Source organism: Drosophila kikkawai, chromosome 2R (genome assembly GCF_030179895.1).
Source record: "Drosophila kikkawai strain 14028-0561.14 chromosome 2R, DkikHiC1v2, whole genome shotgun sequence".
Classification (NCBI taxonomy): Eukaryota; Metazoa; Arthropoda; class Insecta; order Diptera; family Drosophilidae; genus Drosophila; species Drosophila kikkawai.
The window spans coordinates 19327200-19345437 of NC_091729.1; the positions used below are offsets into that span (position 1 = coordinate 19327200).

The 18238-nt window shown below is 41.4% G+C and overlaps 1 protein-coding gene across 6 annotated transcripts in view; it reads right to left on the bottom strand.

The window, feature by feature from the left end:
* Positions 1-14526, bottom strand: part of side-VIII (sidestep VIII) — a 56494-nt gene extending 41968 nt beyond the window's left edge. For 4 of the 6 annotated variants that reach the window (XM_041777135.2, XM_017169494.3, XM_041777132.2 and 1 more), the window contains exons 1-3: positions 14280-14526; positions 9037-9389; positions 6321-6341 (exon numbers count right to left, since the gene is read on the bottom strand). In XM_041777135.2, the coding sequence (XP_041633069.1) occupies positions 6321-6341; positions 9037-9187 (172 nt within the window). In that variant the 5' untranslated portion in view covers positions 9188-9389; positions 14280-14526. The remainder of the gene's footprint in view (positions 1-6320; positions 6342-9036; positions 9390-14279) is intronic. The other 2 variants (XM_070284551.1, XM_041777133.2) reach the window with 1 other exon arrangement.
* Between the last annotated feature and the right edge of the window lie 3712 nt (positions 14527-18238).

Sequence of the window (18238 nt, forward strand, 5' to 3'; positions counted from 1 at the left end):
TGTTCGTTCGCTCTGCTGATTGGCAAATATTTCAATTATTTTTTCATTTCGTTCAATGAAATGTGGCACGGGCATCGCGATGAAATTTCCCCTCGATTTAGCGAAACAAAAACGCGTTTATAAATCTTATCCAGCAAATACAAAGTAAAATGCTTCGTTATTTATGGACCTTTCTGCTATTTTTCCGTATTCGTTCTGATCCTGGTGCTCCTTTTTCTGGTTTAAGGGAAATTGTCAAGCGAATGACACATATTCGGGGGGTAAAAAAATTCAAAATAAAATCATAAATTTATTAAAATGCACCAGACAGCAGCAGCGGCTCCCAGTTGCCAGCTCTCCCTCTCTGCTGGGGCATAAAGCAAAATACATTCGCATGTGTTTGTGCGATGAAATTTACATGCAAAATTTAAAAGCCCGCCCAGACCCCTGTCCCCCTGTTCCCCTGTCATGCATATGCATTGGGGGGAATATTTGACATATAACCGCGTTGGTTTTACAGCGTCATTTCTGGTTTTGTTGAAATATTAAAATGGATGACGCACGGAAAATGCATATGGCTGGACCGAGACCCCCCCGTCCGCATCCTGTCCCGCAGTTAAGGCCGAAAAAAAGAACCAACGGCTACATTTGTAAAAATACACGCTTTTAGCACCGGCAAATATTTGCTTAATCGATTTATTATTTGTTGCACAATTTCATAATGAAGCCGCATTAATAATGCCACAGCAGCCTTAATGCCCCACTAAAAGATTCATGGGGCAAAATGCCAGGCCGTGCGCTGACACACATTTCGCGTAATGAAATTTTAAAGGATTTTCCAGGTTGATTTTACCGTCCAATATGGCTACCAAACTTCAATATTTATTATCAGTTTATTGGATAGAATATCATCTAAGCCAGCTGAAGGCGAGAGTCGCACTCAACTTATGAAAAGTGCACGCAAAACTTTTTCCTCGAGGGGAATCCCACTTGGCCTGGCCGACAGCCACCTGTCCAGGCTCTTCGCTCCCCTCCCACTGCTGCACCTTGTTGGCAGAGCGTTACGCCTCTTTTGTTTGGCTTTGATTTAACATTTTGTCCGTTTACTTTGCAGTTTAACAGGCGGCAGACGCACGACAGGAGCAGTCTGTTGTTACCCCGATCCTTGGGGCCAACTCCCACCAGGATTCCAATCCGAGCTACAGCTTCCACGTTCCAGTCCCATTCCCGTTGCCTGCATTTTTCTACACTTTTCACGTTGGCAATTTCATTTCGCCCGGGTCTCCGTGGGAGTTCAAGCTGAAATGTGCTTTTGGTGTCCTCCACTCTTTACTCTCCGCTTTGCTGTCTTCTTGGTACTCTGTATTTGTACGGGAAAGAGGTTGGCTTGAGTTCTAAGGAACTTGTTTAAAGAGTAATTTTTTAAGGAATTTTTATTAAGGGGTATTTATTCTTGAAATTCATAGAAAATTAGCTAATCTACCGAAATTTTAATCAATAATTATCAAGCTAAATATCCATATACTCCACTGGGTATCTCTTAGTCGGAACTTTTACCTTTTCCCTCTTTTTTCTTTTTTCATCCTCTGCAATGTTCTGTGTGTGCCTGGCTACTTGGCCGTGCCGTGTCCCGTGGCCCCGAGTTCTACGCGTAACTTGACTTTACTTCTACTCGAGCCAAAGTGAACAGAAAGCGGAGCTATGCGCCACTCCCACTCCCAGTTCTGGAGTCCTTCTCCACCTTCTTTGGTAGTGCCACTCCTCCAACTGCTACTGGAGAGAGTTGACAACTTTTTTCGCTGTCGCCGCGCTGTTTTAGTTTCTGTTTTTTAAGTATAGTTGGTTTTAGTTGCTGCGCTCCGCTATGTTTTCATTTTCCACCCCGATCCTAGTGGCCTGGCTACTGCTTTTTGCCGTCGTCATGTTGCACAAAGTTAAATGTTCCTGGGCAGCCGGGCGGCACAAATGCGAAATGGCAACAAACAATTTGAGGCAATAAAATAAAGAGAGCATATGAAGTGGGCAGACTCGCGCCACTGCGGGGCATAATATCTGGGAAATAAAAGCGAAATTGAATTGTAAAATTTTTATTATGCTTTCGAGAGGCGAGCTGGCTTTAGCTAGAGCTAGAGTTCTAGTCGCTGCCATTAGCCGGTTTCAGTTTTAATTACCTTTCGCTCCGATCCTGGCCAGGACTCGGCACCTCTGCAACTTAATCAAATTGGCCAACTGGCTGGCGGGCAAAGTCTCGCAAATAATAATGCCAAACTCCAGTATACCCTGTACAAGCTCCCCGTTCGATCCTGGCAATCCAATCTGCTGGCAACACTCGTGGGGAAATCTTTGCTCGCTGCTCTCTTTGGCAACAATTACATGTTTAATTAACTTTTTGTTATGACTGGCCACCCCTCTCTGCTGCTGGCTCTCGTCTAATTAGAAAACTGCAACAACTGTCGGTCGGATGGCTGAATTAAATAACCCGCTGGCCAGGAGTGAGGAGATGCCAGGATTTTGCGAGATTGCAGTGCGAGAGCCTGCACATCAAAGGATGTGCAGCTTAGCTCGGTCAAATTTTAATTTAGGTTCTGTATGCAAATGACCCTAAATGTTGTATAACAATTGAGAGAGCGTACGAGATTTTTGGCTACATTCTTGGCCGACAAATTGTTATGAATGTGCGGGTGTCTACGGCCGACTACGAACGGCATGTGTTTGTGTGCTTAGGGCTTAGTCCTTTAGTCCTTAGGCCTGACATGTGCAACTGCAAGTTACAGTTGCCATTTGCGGAACTATGTCATGGCATCACGTGGCTTTGGAGCCTTAAGCCCGTAAGGATTCGAAATCTGGCCCAGCAGGAGGCTTGTCTCCCTCTTTGAGTTTGCAGCCATGGGCCTTGGACTCAAACTCAATGATTAGTGCAGCCAGGAGAGGGATTTTCCAGCACTAATTGTCTGGAATTTCTTTAGATCCCCGCTGTGATAAAGAGAGATTATGTAGGAAATCAATGGGAAGTTATGTTGGTCCTAGACAATGTGTATAAATTCAAAAGCCATTGTTGTGGGTTATCAGCAGGGAGGCTTTTCAATGTTTCATGTTTCTTTTAAAGAAATATATATACCGAAAAATCTGTATATCGACCAAAAAACTTTATATTCTTGCATATTTCCCAAAAGAAACATATTCCATGTCGGATTTTATTTTTTGAAAGTTCAACTGTTGCTGCTGGCCGGCATAAAAACCGCTTTTAAATTCGCCTGTTTATAAAGTCAGCGACAACTTAAGTATGCAAATCCTCGACAGCGACAACAACTGCCAAAGATTAATGAAAAACTTTGCAATTTTTTGGGGAAATTTTCATGGGCTGAATCTGATTTGGACCGGAAGGAGGGAGGGAGAGAGCTTTAAGAGAAATTCCCGCAACCCAGGCAGGCTCTTTAGCATACGAAACGAGACAGGACATGCACGAAAGGAGCTGACAGGAGCCGTGGGCAAACTCACTGCCCCCCCCCCCCCCCCCCCCCCCCCAGGTGGAGAAGGGGCGTCTGAGTCAACTGTTTATTTATTTATTATGCGGCCAACACTAAACTGTAACTAAAAACAAGATTCCAGGCCGACTGCCAACACACGATGTCTACACATGTCGGCCCCAAAAGGATCGAGCCGGCGAGGACACGGCCGAACATCTCCGGTTGACGTTGACGCCACTTTGATATATTATGCACGCTTGAGGCCAGCAACAAATAATCAAGTATCAAATTCCACACGGAATGCTAACGAAAGCACACTCACACACGCGCCCACCGATTTTTTCCAGCCACAAGGGAGAAATCCTTGCTGCCTTTGGGGCTGCTCTGCGATGGCTGCCGTCTTAAGCTGTCAGCCAAATGAGGCCAGGCCGCAATTTTCGGAGGCCACACACACATGACTACGAAGCAGGTATCCGCTTGAGTTCTTTAGCTGAGGTCTTGCACCAAAAGAAAATTCTACACAAGACAAAATTTAAGTCACTTTAAAAAGGATATTCAATATAAATGTACTAAAAGTTAAATAATTCTAGAAGGAAATTACAGTTTAAAAAATTATTATATGATGGAAAATTTTAGGTACTTTTAGGAGAAGAATTTTTATAAATATAAATATATTACTTACACTTTCCATGTTTTTCCTTATATAACTATTTTTATATGGAAAAATACCTTTATTTTTTTTTTATTTTCCCTCGATATAAACCCAATCCCATCTGTTGTTCTTCCTGTGTGCCTGTGGCCTGTGTTTATAGCGCGTGTGGCAAATGAACAATCAGGCTGGCCACATGGCAACATCTTTCGGCGGCTGGCCAACCTTGTTTGCCCGAGTCCTTGGCTTCATCACAGACCTGGTCAGGACGCAGGACCCAGAGTCAGTCTAAGCCGATTAGCATGGCATAATAGTTGCCAGTTGCTGGCAATAAACTTCCCCCGACTGGGCCAACGAAGTTGTTTGATTTTTTCTGTTGATTTTCAGGGGGATAGCAGACATAACATGGCCGAGGAGCTGGTGACGACTCCGAGAGCAGCACATGGCATATTCATCTGTCTGTGTGGGGAGTGGGTCTAGAATGAGGACAACGAATGCCAGCCAGCCAGGCCATGCCATGCCATGCATCCTGCGGAATTTGCGTGGAAAATCCCTTAAGTCAGACATGGAGATTGGAAGGGAAAAGTGTTTTGTCATTTCTACAGATACAGAGCCCTTCCTTCCACTCGACTGTCGCTAGGCATTTGCATTATTTGTGTTCTGTTCTCGCTTTCTCGGCGTGATTTATTAATGCGGTTGGGTTTTATTTCCCTGGCCCGCTAAGCTTTATTTGTTCATTAGTGAGTCTGTCGAGGCCCAGTTGGTTTCTATTGAAAATAGCATAGGAGGCTCACCGCCTAAGCCCGACTCGATCCCGTTCAATGGGCTTAACCCCTAAGCCGGGCAAGGACTGGGACTGCAAACTCTTTAATGGCTCGCCGCCAGTGGCCCGGCTCCGAAATGAATTTATCTCGGCCTTTTCACACCGCCTTGATATCTGCAAACTGTCAGGCATAATGAGTGCAAATAAATTTCAAGTAGGCTTAAAATTTTCCACTTTTTCGCCCCGGCAATTGCTCCTTAGCATTCAATGTAACCGCAGAAATTCATATACAAAAATAACACGAGCGATAAGAGGGCAAAAAGTGCCATGAATAACGGCAGGCGGAGGAAATGCGGTCGAGGGAAAAGCCATCGTGGGATGGCTGGTGCGCAGGGGGGGCGAGTGAGTAAGTAAAACGAATTCTATTTAACATTTTGGGTGAAATTTGCGCAATTTTTTTCTTTGTGGGGGGCGAGTATTTACTCTGCCTTCCGCAAAATATAGAAATATCAACAAGGAGGGGGCCGTGGAGGAGCTGTGCCTTTTTGTGACGCACTCGAGGGGCAGATGATAAATGTCCTTGCCAAGCCATGAAATGAATGAAGTATGGCCACGCATTTATGTGTGGCCGAAGGCAAACAGGCAGAATTTCCCGGGCAAACAAAAAGAAAACCTGACAACAGCGAGGGAGACCAAAAATCACAACAGGCGGAGCGGGTCGGGGGCGGGGGAAGACAGAGTCCTGTCCTGGCGACAGTCGCTTTTCTTTGAGGCCGCCGAAACACTTCCACGGACTAGTGGGCCACTCGCCCAGCGGCCAGGACTTTCTGGCCAACTCAGAGCCAATCGGCAAAGCTGCAAAAACCAAAACCAAACGAAGCCAAAAGGAAAAAAAAAGGGAAAGAGGGAAAGCAAGGAAATCGAGCAGCAAAAGAAAACTCTTGACAAACTGAACTGGCGCTGCTTGTCATTCATCGCGCTGTCAGCCCGCTTCCTGGACTGCACTGGAATTTTCAGTCTCTCGGGCTAAGTTTCGAGGGAAAGTTTTTTCGGTCAACTACACGCACACACACACACACATAGCCATGGCCAAGGACTTTGACCAGCTGAAAGTTGTTTTGGTATTTTTTTTTTTCTCCTCTGCTCCTCTGTGCTTTCCTCGGCCCTGCCCGACCTCAGTGAGATATATCCATGCTGAATCTTGACTTTTCCCCGTCCGCTGCCCTCTCGCCCTGCAAAGCTGATTTTTTAGCTGCTTTGATGCCTTTTAACTGGGGCCTCGTGTTTGTATTCATGTTGTGGGCGTGGTCGCAGCTGTTGCCGCCGCCCTTCCGCTTGCCCGGTCAATCTGATGGCCAAATTGTTTGGGTTGGCCTGGCTTAAAGACCAACAATGTTTTGCTAACTTAAAGGCCGCCCCAAGAAGGTGCTTTGAAAATAAATTAAATGGGTAATAGACTTACCAGCTAGAAGCAAAAGCAAAGCTGTAAATAAACGAAAATAAAATTAATGTTTAAGGTAAAAATAATAAAAATAAAGGTAAAAATAAATTGTTATAAATAAATTAATATAAATGGAGGAATGATAATGAAAATCTATATAAAAAATGTAGCAAAAAATGTTTTAAAATATTTAAAATAATAAATTTACTAATAGATAATATTAAATAATACATTGAGCTTTATAATCTGGTCAAAAAATATATCCCTGATTAATATTTTAACAATATTCTTGCTGAATATATTAATTTTAGGCTAAAAGAAAAGATTTAAAATGAATTAAAACTAAATTGTTTATTAATTGAGGAAACTGGAGAAAGAAAACTATTTTAAGAACTCATAACTTCAAAAAGAAATCCAAAGCAAACACTTTATCCTCAGTTCAATAAACTTAAATAAACTCTGGAGTCACAGTAACAAAATTCCCATAGAAACTCCTCAAAACTATATAAAATATATCCACTTGAAGTGACTCCAATCAACAATTGCAAATGAAAATCAATCAAGCTGCCAAACTGTGTGCAGAATATTTTGTAGTTGGCCAAAGATTTGCCCAAAACCAGCATAATTGAAAACTTCTCGGAGGCAGAACTTTATGCTCTTGGAAATCTGGGGAAAACAACTTCATCCAGTGCGTGGTCGATGAACAAACCAGTTAGCAGCCGCATAGAGCCGAACACACTGCTGCCTTGACGGCCTGGAAGATCCTGTAAATCTGGCGTTAAATCCTTTGCGAAAGTTCGCAAGACACCAGCTTAGATATAGACATCTGAATCGAAGTTTACAGTGTTTTGGGCCGAAACTTAACTCATCAGATATGCCTCTAAATAAGCATTTATAGAGCTGCGCTGCGGCAACACAGCTAAACATCCAGCCTGGTAAACTGGGTAAACTTTTGCCCAAAAACAGACAACAACGAATCGGAGCGGCAAGCCAAACATAATTTCCAAGTTTTTGCCCAAAATGTTGAGTAGGTTGTTTTCGCAGAAATGCGATAAATACTTTTCCTAGCCGGCTTAGCCGGCAAGCGGCCGGAACTACTCCAGAGGCAGAGTTAGAGGCAGAGGCAAAGGAAATGCAAGTGGAGGTGGAGATGGAGATGGAAGTGGCGGCGTGTGGCCAAGTTAACTTGGAAAACATTAAAATGCCAAAGTAAAAAGTTTCGGCTGGCTGGCGCAACAACGAAATTCAATTGAAAACATATAAAATCTGAATTTATGAAGACCCCCACATGCGCAGGCCGGCAATTTGCGTCAGTCGAAAACTTTGGCATCAAAAGGCCGAGCAGGCAAGTGGAACAATATGCAGCAGGGATTCAGGATACAGGACCTACCAAGGACCCCAGGCACAGTTACCTTACTCTGAAGTTACCCATGGCGTATGCGTGATCTGGCGGATCACTTGCGGGTTAATTGAGATGGAAACGGAACCAGCTAATAGATAACTATCTATCTCCAGACCTGAGCACTCACTCTTTCCTTTGTGCCGCTGACAGCAGGCCCAAATGTCCAATCTGGCTGCTAAACTTTTCGATGGCCAAAAACTTTGCCAAGTTTGTTTCGTTCTTCTGCGGCTTTCCACTGCCTCGGGCTTATTTATTAGCAACATTTTATTATTTGCCAAACGAAAGTGATGGCCAAAAGAAACTTCTCGCCACAATTCAGCCGCCAATGGCCACGATTAGAAGGATTTACGAAAGCTTTGGACTCGCTTTGCCCCGCCACGGATCGCATCGCATCGCTTCGCAGTGAAATCAATTTCAAATCCATAACAATTTGGCATAATTTGCACGCATAAAACCGAAAATTTCATTTACTCAATAATGCAGCGACAAAGGCCTCTCTTTGTCAGCCCACAAAGGCAAACGCAAACGCAATTTCTTTACACACAATAAACTTTATGTTGATTGAATAAAAGTTGCGTCAGGCACAGGCACACACACATACACACACTCGCATGAACACAAACTGGAACACTCACACATAGATAGAGAGTGAGGGAGTTGCCTAATGGCAGGCAAACTTTTCATTTTAAATTAACTTTTAAGCACAGAGGGAAAATTCACAATATCATCAGTTCGATATGGCCACAGCAAAGTGATGTTTTCATATTAAAACTATTAGAAGGACCATTTCATTATATAATAATTTCATTTTAAATATAATTATAAATTTTAAAACATTTATTCAACGAACATAATTTAAGCTCTATGTGCAATCAAATTTCTAATTGATGTTAAACTCTTAAAAAAAATATCCTAATTATACTAAAGAATATATATTTATATTATATTGGTACCCAAAAAATAAAATTTCCTGCTTAAAGATACATTTTCAATGGTTTTCTGGACCAAAAATATAAACCTTGTCCTACACTTTTATATAATATATAATTTGAATTTATATGGTTAACTGTAAACATCTTTATTTTTAACCATTTTGAATGTTTAATATCCCAAAAGTATATCCAAAATAGGTTCTTTTATCCAGTCCAAAGTTAATAATCTTAAATATATTACTTTAAGTTCATATATTAAAATTTTTAACTAATTTTTTTGAATCCTTTCAGGACCTACAAAATCTAATAGGGGCATGGAAAACTTGAAAGGATACTTCGTCTTACAGACACAATCGATATCTAGACTGCACATTATACTATATACTTATAGAATGTCACTTACCGTTCTCCTCCTCAATGTTACGCGTCATTGTCGTCGAGGAGCTGACACGGACGCGGGATGCCGCTGCCGCTTGGCCATTCAGCGCGGACAGGACGACGAGCAGGCACAGCGGCAGGACGAGCGAGCGGCTGCAGGGCCGGCTCATGCTCATGGTGGCCCAGCCCTCGAGCTGGCAGGAAAGAAGTAGAGTATATGCAAGAGGTGGTGGGCTGCTGGGGTCCTGGATGGAGGCGCGCACGAGGTTGCCTACTTTATGGCTCAGAACTCTTTCACACTTGGCACTGCGCGCATTTTAGTTCTTTCGCGCGAATTATTTATGCATGAATTTGATTTAAATTGTTTCGCAATGGCTGCTAAAGAGTGAGACAGAGAAAGAGTGTGAGAGAGAGGGAGAGAGAAGAGAAACAGAGTCAGCAAAATTTGTTGACATGTCAATAAATAAAGTAAAACAAAGGCCATTTTTGGGTAATTGCAGTTTGTTGCCGTTGCCGTTGCTGGTTGTTTCTCTGCTGAAAATTCATTTAATTGCCTTTATTTTCAGTTTGGCAAATTTGTAAGCAAATTCATTGCACTTTCGCACGACAAACACACACACACACACACACTCTCACCGACGCACAAACATGCAAATGTAATTTATGTGATTTTTACAAATTTTATTGGGTTAATTTGTTTGTTTTAATATTTATGGCAATTTTAAGCGGGCCTTATTTATGCGCCTGCAATTGTTAATTCACGCCGTAAAATCAAATCGAATTACACAATTCAACTGCAGTCGGCAGTAACTTTGGACCCATTAAAGCCAGGCCGGACACGGAAATAAATTTGTAACATAGAATTTGTACGAGTGCCGACGATGTCTTGCGAGAGACAGCTACAAATCACATCGCACATTTTAGCCGTTTTGTCAACCGCACGACAGCACGTACACCTCAATATTTTAAAACATATTTCCCTCTTCCGCTGCGAGAGGCTCTTTTAATTAAAGATTATTTATAACTCGCAGCCCGGGGCGCGCGAACAGTGAGAAATCATTTCGAATGCCGCCTGCATACATATTTGTTATAATTTATGTGGCCCATATAAATGACTAACAACACACGGCCAACTGGCAAAGGACGCGCCAAGGAGATGGCAGTAGAAATGTAGGAAGTAGATGCGGAATGGATGGCAGCCTGGCAGCAGAGTGAAACATGTGCCAAAGTATCCGCGCGTGTAGATCTTTAAACGGGGGGAGCCGGGTCCTAAAGGAACGTGCCGGCATCAAAGTTCAATATGACGATGATGGCAGAAGCTGAAGCTTCCCGCTGAAGAGCTAACGAGTGCAAATTTCTCTTCGGATTTCTTGTTTTTCCCCGCCTCGACCACGGTCTGGCAGTGCTTTTACTTTTACGTTGCGAAAACCCAATAAACGATAAACAGGAAAGCGGAAATCGGAAACTGTATATGCTCATGTTTCTAGACTACATACACTGGCTCAAATATCACCACTAAAACACAGTCACTGGAAAAATAAGGGATTTAAGGGAAAATTTCTAGTCTTTCAAGGAGCTAAATTATGATGGTATAATGTGGCCGGAATTTAACAGAAATATATAATAACATTGAACTTTGTAGCCAATAAATGTAGACAGACTATTAATTTATATATAGAAGGTTTATAAATATTTTTTATAATTTGTTTGAACCAAGAATAATTTACTAAGGGAATTTTTAAATACATCATTAATATATTTTCCCTTCAGAAAAATATCTACAATAAAGGTATTTTTGAAACACAAATTTAAGGCGTAAATAAACTAAACCATTAGATTCTAAAATTAGTTTTGAGCCTTAAAGAGCCTTAAAATGTATTTATAAAATATTTATTTTTAACGAAAACCTTCTAAAAATAGTTCATATAATAATTTTCTTTTTTAATATAATGTTATCCTTGTAATAATTTTTTTTTCTCTGCATTTACACCCACTGTGGGCCGCAGAATTGAGGCTTTGGGTGTGCGACGTGCTTTTATGATATATTGACTTGCTCTAGCACGGTTTTTATCGAGGACATTACAGGACCAAATGCTTTTAGCTGGCTGCACTAATTTTATTTCAGCTCTCCGCTGGCGGCCTATGCCCTGAAAGTTTTTATTTATCTTTTAGCCTGGACATGGATATAAACCGAAATATATAAACCAAAACTATTCGGACAACTGTGGCCCCCGCAACCGCAGCTGACAGGTGGCGGAGTGCCCACTTAATCATGTTTTTTAAGCGGCGTTAATAAATCTGTCTAAATGTATTTACAACACGAGTAGCAGTGCCTGCAAATGGATTTTCATACCGATAAAGTGAAAATATTTGTAAATCGTTTGTCAATAGCGCTCGAATAAAGGCGGAGTGGTATTCATTGCATAACGAAGTCCTGTGGCAGAGAGGAAAATAAAATACGTATGAAAATCTAATCGAAAAATATCCAAACATTCGAGATGCAGTTTTGGATATGCGCTATAGTTTAATTGAATCGAGATATAAAAGCTTTAATTAAAAGAATATACTAAATAAATGACCGAGTGGAGTTTATTAAATTTACATTTCAATAGCAGAGAGTTAGCTCCGTCCCTTTAAGGCTTGGCACACATTCAACCCTGGAATCGAACTTAAATTAAATATGAGCCACTCAAAACCCATTTACCCAAGCTTCGGCCAAACTCTGCAAATCAGTTTACCGAATGGCTTATGCAAGGATGAAAACTTGTGTGCAGCCAATAAAGAGCGCTCCCAATAAAATGTGAGTCACATTAGCTAATGCAAGCCGAGGGCCGAAGGTGAAGGGTTCTCCCAGCACTACGCTGCGTATACGTAACCTCGATGGGCACATTGTGCCAGTTTCGCCATTGAGGCATCCACCTACGATCGACATGCACTTCAATTTACAAACTTGTGTGAGTATCTGAGTGGGAAGTGGAAAGTGGGCTGTGGTGGTGTAGAGGTGTGTGTTGTGTGTGTGTGTGTCAGTGAGTTTTCCGGCTGCAGCTGCAGCAAAGTGTGTCGACGTTTTTCCATTTCCGGCATGCAAGTTTGCGCTACCCCCCGCTGGCTCTCTCTTTATTTTGTAATGTAATGAAGTGTGTTTGCATTAAAATGCAATTTGAAGTGCAAAGTTACAATATTATTATGGCATCTACAAGTGCACGGCTTGTGCTTGTGTGTGTGTTTGCATCAAGGAGAGCCCTTGAGCAGGATACCTGCCTGCCTGCCTGCCTGGCATTTTTTTCGCGCGCGGTTTATGTGCGCTAAGTGAGCCTATAAAAAGCCATGCATGGCTGCCTCGTTTCGCAAGGGTTCAAGTGCAATTTTATGAATACTAAAAATTCTAATGGCCACCAGTGTGTGTGTGTGTGAGGAGCAGTTCAGGGAGAGGGCTGCAGAACTGGGCAGCAATCAGAGCGTTCAACACTTGGCGCCATCATCAGCATCATCAACGTCATCATCATCGCCCCAGCAGCTGTTTGCCTCCTCCGACTGCTAATTGTGCTGCATACTTGGGTGAGCCTGCTGGCTGGCCTCACTGGGCATGGCCTTCACACCCAATCCCGGAGGAGTGCCCACTCCTCCCCCCGGAGTCCGGGTGATGAGCGTTTTGATATGCAAATAAACGCTCGGTCTCCAGCTGTCCGCAGAGTTAATTGCATATTAAAATTCACTTCCACTCGCATTTCCATGCCGAATTGATGCACTTTGTTCTCGACGTTCCCAATAAGTTTGTTTATGTTGTATCGTGTGTCGTTTATAAATTGCTTTTGTCGCCAAATCGTGTGGTTATTGTTCTCTACAATTGCCTGTGTGTTGGTCTGTCGAATTTGTGTCAGAATTTGCAATTAATGGTCTGCACAGTAATTTTGATTGGGCCCCAAATGGGAGCAGCGGGGATTAGGTTTCAAGTGCGAACAATAAAATGAAAACAATGAAAATATGTTCGCTGGTCAAAGAGAAATTTATAATAATATTTGGTGGGTTGTCATTAATTTAAAGAAGGCACATTTAATGTTAATTTGTAAATATAATAAAATAAATAATGCAATTTAATCAATTTTTCTTTCAGTAAATACTTAGGAAAACTAAAACAATTCCGTTTATAGAATATAAACTAAAATGTTACATTATTAATTATATTGTACATAATATAAACTTAATACAAATGGAAAAAGAAACCCAGAAACTTAAAAAATATATATATGTAAATAAATTATTCACACCGAAAACTAAGCCATCTTCAACTGTAGTTTTTGAAACCTAATTGTACAAATTGATTTATAACTATTACTTATCACCAGCATAAAAACAAAAGTGTCTGCCAGTTTCTTCCATTTTGGACTTCGATTCAAATTCAATTACATTTAATTTTGTTGATGTGATTACGCATCACAGTCCATCTGGCCTGGCTTTAGAGATTCACACCTCCTTAAACCAATTTTCATATCGCAGCGCACTCACTCTTAATCAGTCGTAAAGTTCGTCAATGTTTCTCCCTGCAGCTCATCGTGCACATTCAATTTCTCACCATCAGAGCATCAAAGGCCTCAACAGTTTTGCCTTTCAAGTGGCATTCATCTGTGTAATTTCATTACACGCACACTTCAGCAATTTAGCAATTTAAACAACGAGGGTGTGGGATTTATTTATCTATTAGTTTATGGCTCGCATTTCACTGCCTTAATGGCCGTCAAAGGCCAGCAATTTTGCACTTATGTTTGAGAGCCGTGAAATATGATGGCATTGCATTGCGAATTGTGCTAGTAGCAAAAAATAACAGAAAAATGCTGCTCATATAAATAACTAAAGCGCTCAACAATAACCATTCTCGTGCAATTTGTACGCGCCGCTCGAATAGAGCAACAAAGCTGCAAAAATCTATTCCAGCAGCCAGTGAAAAGAGCTCGAAAAAAGCGCCGAAACGAGCTCAGCTGAGCGGGGAAATCGTTTTATCTGCCGGCTATGCGGCACAGCAAGAACCAAGGCACTCGGCCATATAGCTAGATATAGCTTAGAGCGTATATAGCCGGAGAAGTGGACGCACCCCCGCCTAATCCAAACGAGAACGGCGACGGGCGCTTTTCAATGGAAATGATTTTCATTGAGGGCGACTGGGGCACTGCACTGCAGTCAGAGATCAGTCTCGATTCGCGGATTTAATGTTCCAGCATCAGCAGCGGCAACAAACAACTTAAATGGGAACCACATTGGGCAGCTGCTTACGTTGAATCACAAATTAGCCTGGCCTCTAAACGCACTTTTCCACTCAATCAGTTTGGCATTATCCCTTGACCGGTTTAAATTTTACACTATTTCATTTCTGCACACTCGAATCGAACCGAACTGATTTATTCCGATTGCGGTTGGTTTTTGGGTTGGCTTTCCGCAGATTTCTTGGCTCGGTTAGCCGGAAAAACAATTCGCACTGGAGGCGTCACGCCGTTGAAGTCCCGTTAGTTCCGACCGTACCCGCGGGATCGCAAACTCTCACTGAACCGATTTTTATGGTACACACGCTGGAACCGAGAGGCTGGAGCGGCTCGGCAGCATCCGTTCCGAGCTCGGAAACGAGCGCCGAGCGGAAGTCGCTCTCGGCCGCCCAATGGGCGAGAGGGTGCCGAGAGAGCACACGATGAGGCTGTCCGAAGTGCCACTCTGTGCGGATGCTGTGCCATAACAGAGCTCTGTTAGAGCGGCTTACGGTTTTATAGCAGGCTTTCGGGGGCGTACTTCCTGTGGCTCATTTAAAGGAAGGAATGAAATGGAGTCCTACAAACTAGGAATCTCTGGACTTTAGTCACTCGGTTTCTTTACCTTCTCATATGAACCATTGCCTGCGACATTATGTGTCCTGCAGATGCTTTATGGCATCGGGTAATCTTGTTTACATTTCAAATTAGCCTGCGGCAATTCTCTGGCTCTGTCTCTCTCGGCTTCTCTCGTTGAGTCTCTCTCGGGATTTTTAGCTCTTTGGCTCTCTGCGGCGCAGCTTGTGCTAAAAATCAGCTGATGAATGTTCTAAAGTTCATGTCTGCCTAGGCAAAGCGCGATTTTAAAAATTACTGTCTAATTTGGAAGTAACAAAAGAGTTGGCAAAAAGTAGGTATAGTTGAAAATAATTAAGTTAATTAAAGAATACTTAGTTTTATAAATTTAATATTGAAAAACAAAGTATTCAATCGAAACTTATTAAAAAATATTTTCAAGCAAACAAAAAGTATATTCGAAATTGCCTTATTCTATTTAAGAATATTTATTTTATTATATATTAATTGTATTAAATGTGTTTTTGTAGTCAGCCTTCCCTTAACCAAATTCCCACATCAATCAAGAACAACCTGTTGCCTTTTGGCTGCTGCCAACATCAATCAGTGAAGTTGCATTTAAAACCAAAGACAGACACTAAATGGTCAACAGGGAAAAGTATAGCCTTTCTACTTTTTCAACTTTTAGTTTAACTCGTCTTTATTTATTATTCTACATATGTAATATAGGTTAATAAACAATTTGTTAAGCAGTCTTATTACAGAGCTCTGTAGCTAACAGCCTTGTGCTCTTTGCTAAGAGAACCAAATCTCTGCACCAAAAGTGTGCCAAATTGTCAGACTCGCTGCTGAGCTTTTTTATGGCAATGTAAGGCAATGTTAACTGGGCAGTGTAAGTAGGCCAAATCAGAGTGTTCCTTGGGGAAGTCCCCGCATGAAACTAAGACACTGCTCTGCTTTCACTTATAATCTCCCCTTCCACACTACACATGAGCCCCTCTAAAATATCCTTAATTTACCCTCCTCTCCGTTAAAGTCAATTTCCACTTCCGCAAATGTTGGTCAACTGTTTTTTATCAGCTCATAAACATGGCGAACAAGTTCATTTTGGTGTTAAAAGCGTGTTTCCCGCACACCCATATCTGTGTGTGTGTGTGGGTCCATTTTACAGCTGCAGCATACACTAACACGAACACGCACACACACTCTCGTTGGCTGACATTTTTAATAGCAAACACAACACGCAGCGACTTTTGCACATGAAATAATGCCGGCCAAAGTAGTAAGTAGTCCGGCCAGAACCGAACCCAAACAGATGACGCACCTTGGGTTGAGTTCATAAAAAAAGGGAGAAGGATTACTTGCTGGACTGCAAATTTTTGATTAATATTAGTGCTTGAAAACCTTTTCTATTTCCCTTAAAAGTAATATATAAAAAATTCCTTAGGGGTTTCAGGCTACTTTCTGTGGCTTCTTAAAGGAAATTCTAAGAAATTAACCTTTATATAAATAAATATAAGAAGGTTTAATAAAACATCCAATCTATACAAAACACTACAATGTTACAAAAGCTTGATAGCCAAGCCTAAACGCTTTGTTATATGCCGATTAAAACGCTTTCAAACAGAAACTAAATTAAATGAAAACTCAACTGAAAAGCCAATCGTTGCAGGAAATAATTAAAACACTCAACTTATTTTAAATACATACATATAATTTCATTTAAAAACAATTTTTATTGATGTTGAATTTCAACAAAAACTTAACTAAGATGCTCAGTCTTTTTTATTAGATTTAAAAAGTGCTCCTGATGTTTTGTTATATCTTATTTAAATCTACAAATAAAACTAAATATTATATTCTCTAATATACAATCCACTGTGCCCACACACTTTCCCCTCTTGTTGACGTTGTAGTTGTAATGAAAGTGTTTTTTATGAAGTGTTCGCATCCTCGTACGCAACATGCGTGTCCTGATCCTGCCGCTTCTGCTCCTGCTCCTCCTGCTGCTGCTTCCTCCGAGTCTCCTGCTCTTCGCGGTGAAATATGACAAAAAGCATGCTACAGCTCCGCTATTTCCGCAGTGCTGTTGTTGGTTTTTGTTAGCGCTTTAATAGCGAGAAGAAGTCAATGGCAAAACGTCGACCAGCCAAAGGAGTCCGCTGGTCCTGCCGCCGTATTGTGTATAGTGTGTGTGTGTGTGTGTGTGTGTGCAATAGCAATAAAAATATATTTTACAAACTGCTGCTGCTACTGCTGGGAAAATGCTTAGGATTTTTCCCCTTTTTTTTCTCTCGTCCCGCCGTATTGTTAGAGTTTTCCTTGCCTGCCTCGTTTTTGCCACTCTTTGATATATATGGAGAGCGGCTAACAACACTCGCACTCGGGCAACACACATGCAAAACAAGTTCGCTACAACAAATTATTGGAAGCCCAAGAAGTTTTCTCCCCTAACTCGCATGGAAAATATAAAAAAAAAATAAATAGAAGGGAAGGCAGTGAAAAGCAGCGGGGGAAAATCTCGCATAAAAAATACGAAAATTGTTCCAAAGTTAGCAAGCCAACAACAAGCATATAAAATGTGTTTTTGCCGAAGTTTTCTCAACGTTCCGATTATATATACCCAGCCAACCATTTCAATCGCGAAAGAGTCGCCTGCGACTCTTCTAGAAGATTAATTTGATCGCCCGCGACATCGCATTCTGATCGCTTTCCGATCTTCTGTTGGGAGAAAGTGTACCTACGAATGCGACTCTTCTAAGGGAGTCGCGGGGGGCTCTTCTGAAGGAGTCCCAGAGGAGTCTTTTGGAAGACTCGCGGAAGAGTCTTCTGGAAGAGTCGCGGAAGAGTCTTGTGGAAGAGTCGCGGAAGAGTCTTGTGAAAGAGTCGCGGAAGAGTCTTGTGGAAGAGTCGCGGAAGTGTCGCCTTAAGAGAGTATAAGAGTTTTTTAAATTAATTTAGTTTTTTTTATTTATATAACTTCATAATTTTCTTTATTACATTTACATCATCTTAAATTTAACATATTTATTTTGTTTCCAACCAGGGGTTGCTGATAAATTTTGTTCATATCTTGTTCGTAAAAATTCGGGAACTTTCGTAAACCAACACCTATACAAAAGAAAATTAAAATTAAATTATTTGTATTTATTTATTATACTATTTTCAATAATACCTTATTATAGCTTTAATGAGTTGCGTACAAATGTTGGCACATCGCTCCCACATATTTGTTGCAGTTTGTTTTTCTGAAACAAAAATATATATATTTACGAGGGTGGGCTGACAAATAGTCGGCCTAACAGAGAAAAAAATTTTTTTTAATTCATAAATATTTTATTCGATTAGTGTTTTCTATTAGCTGATTACTGTGAAAGTTTCATGCGGTTTTATCAACACAGGTAATTTTGGCGAGAC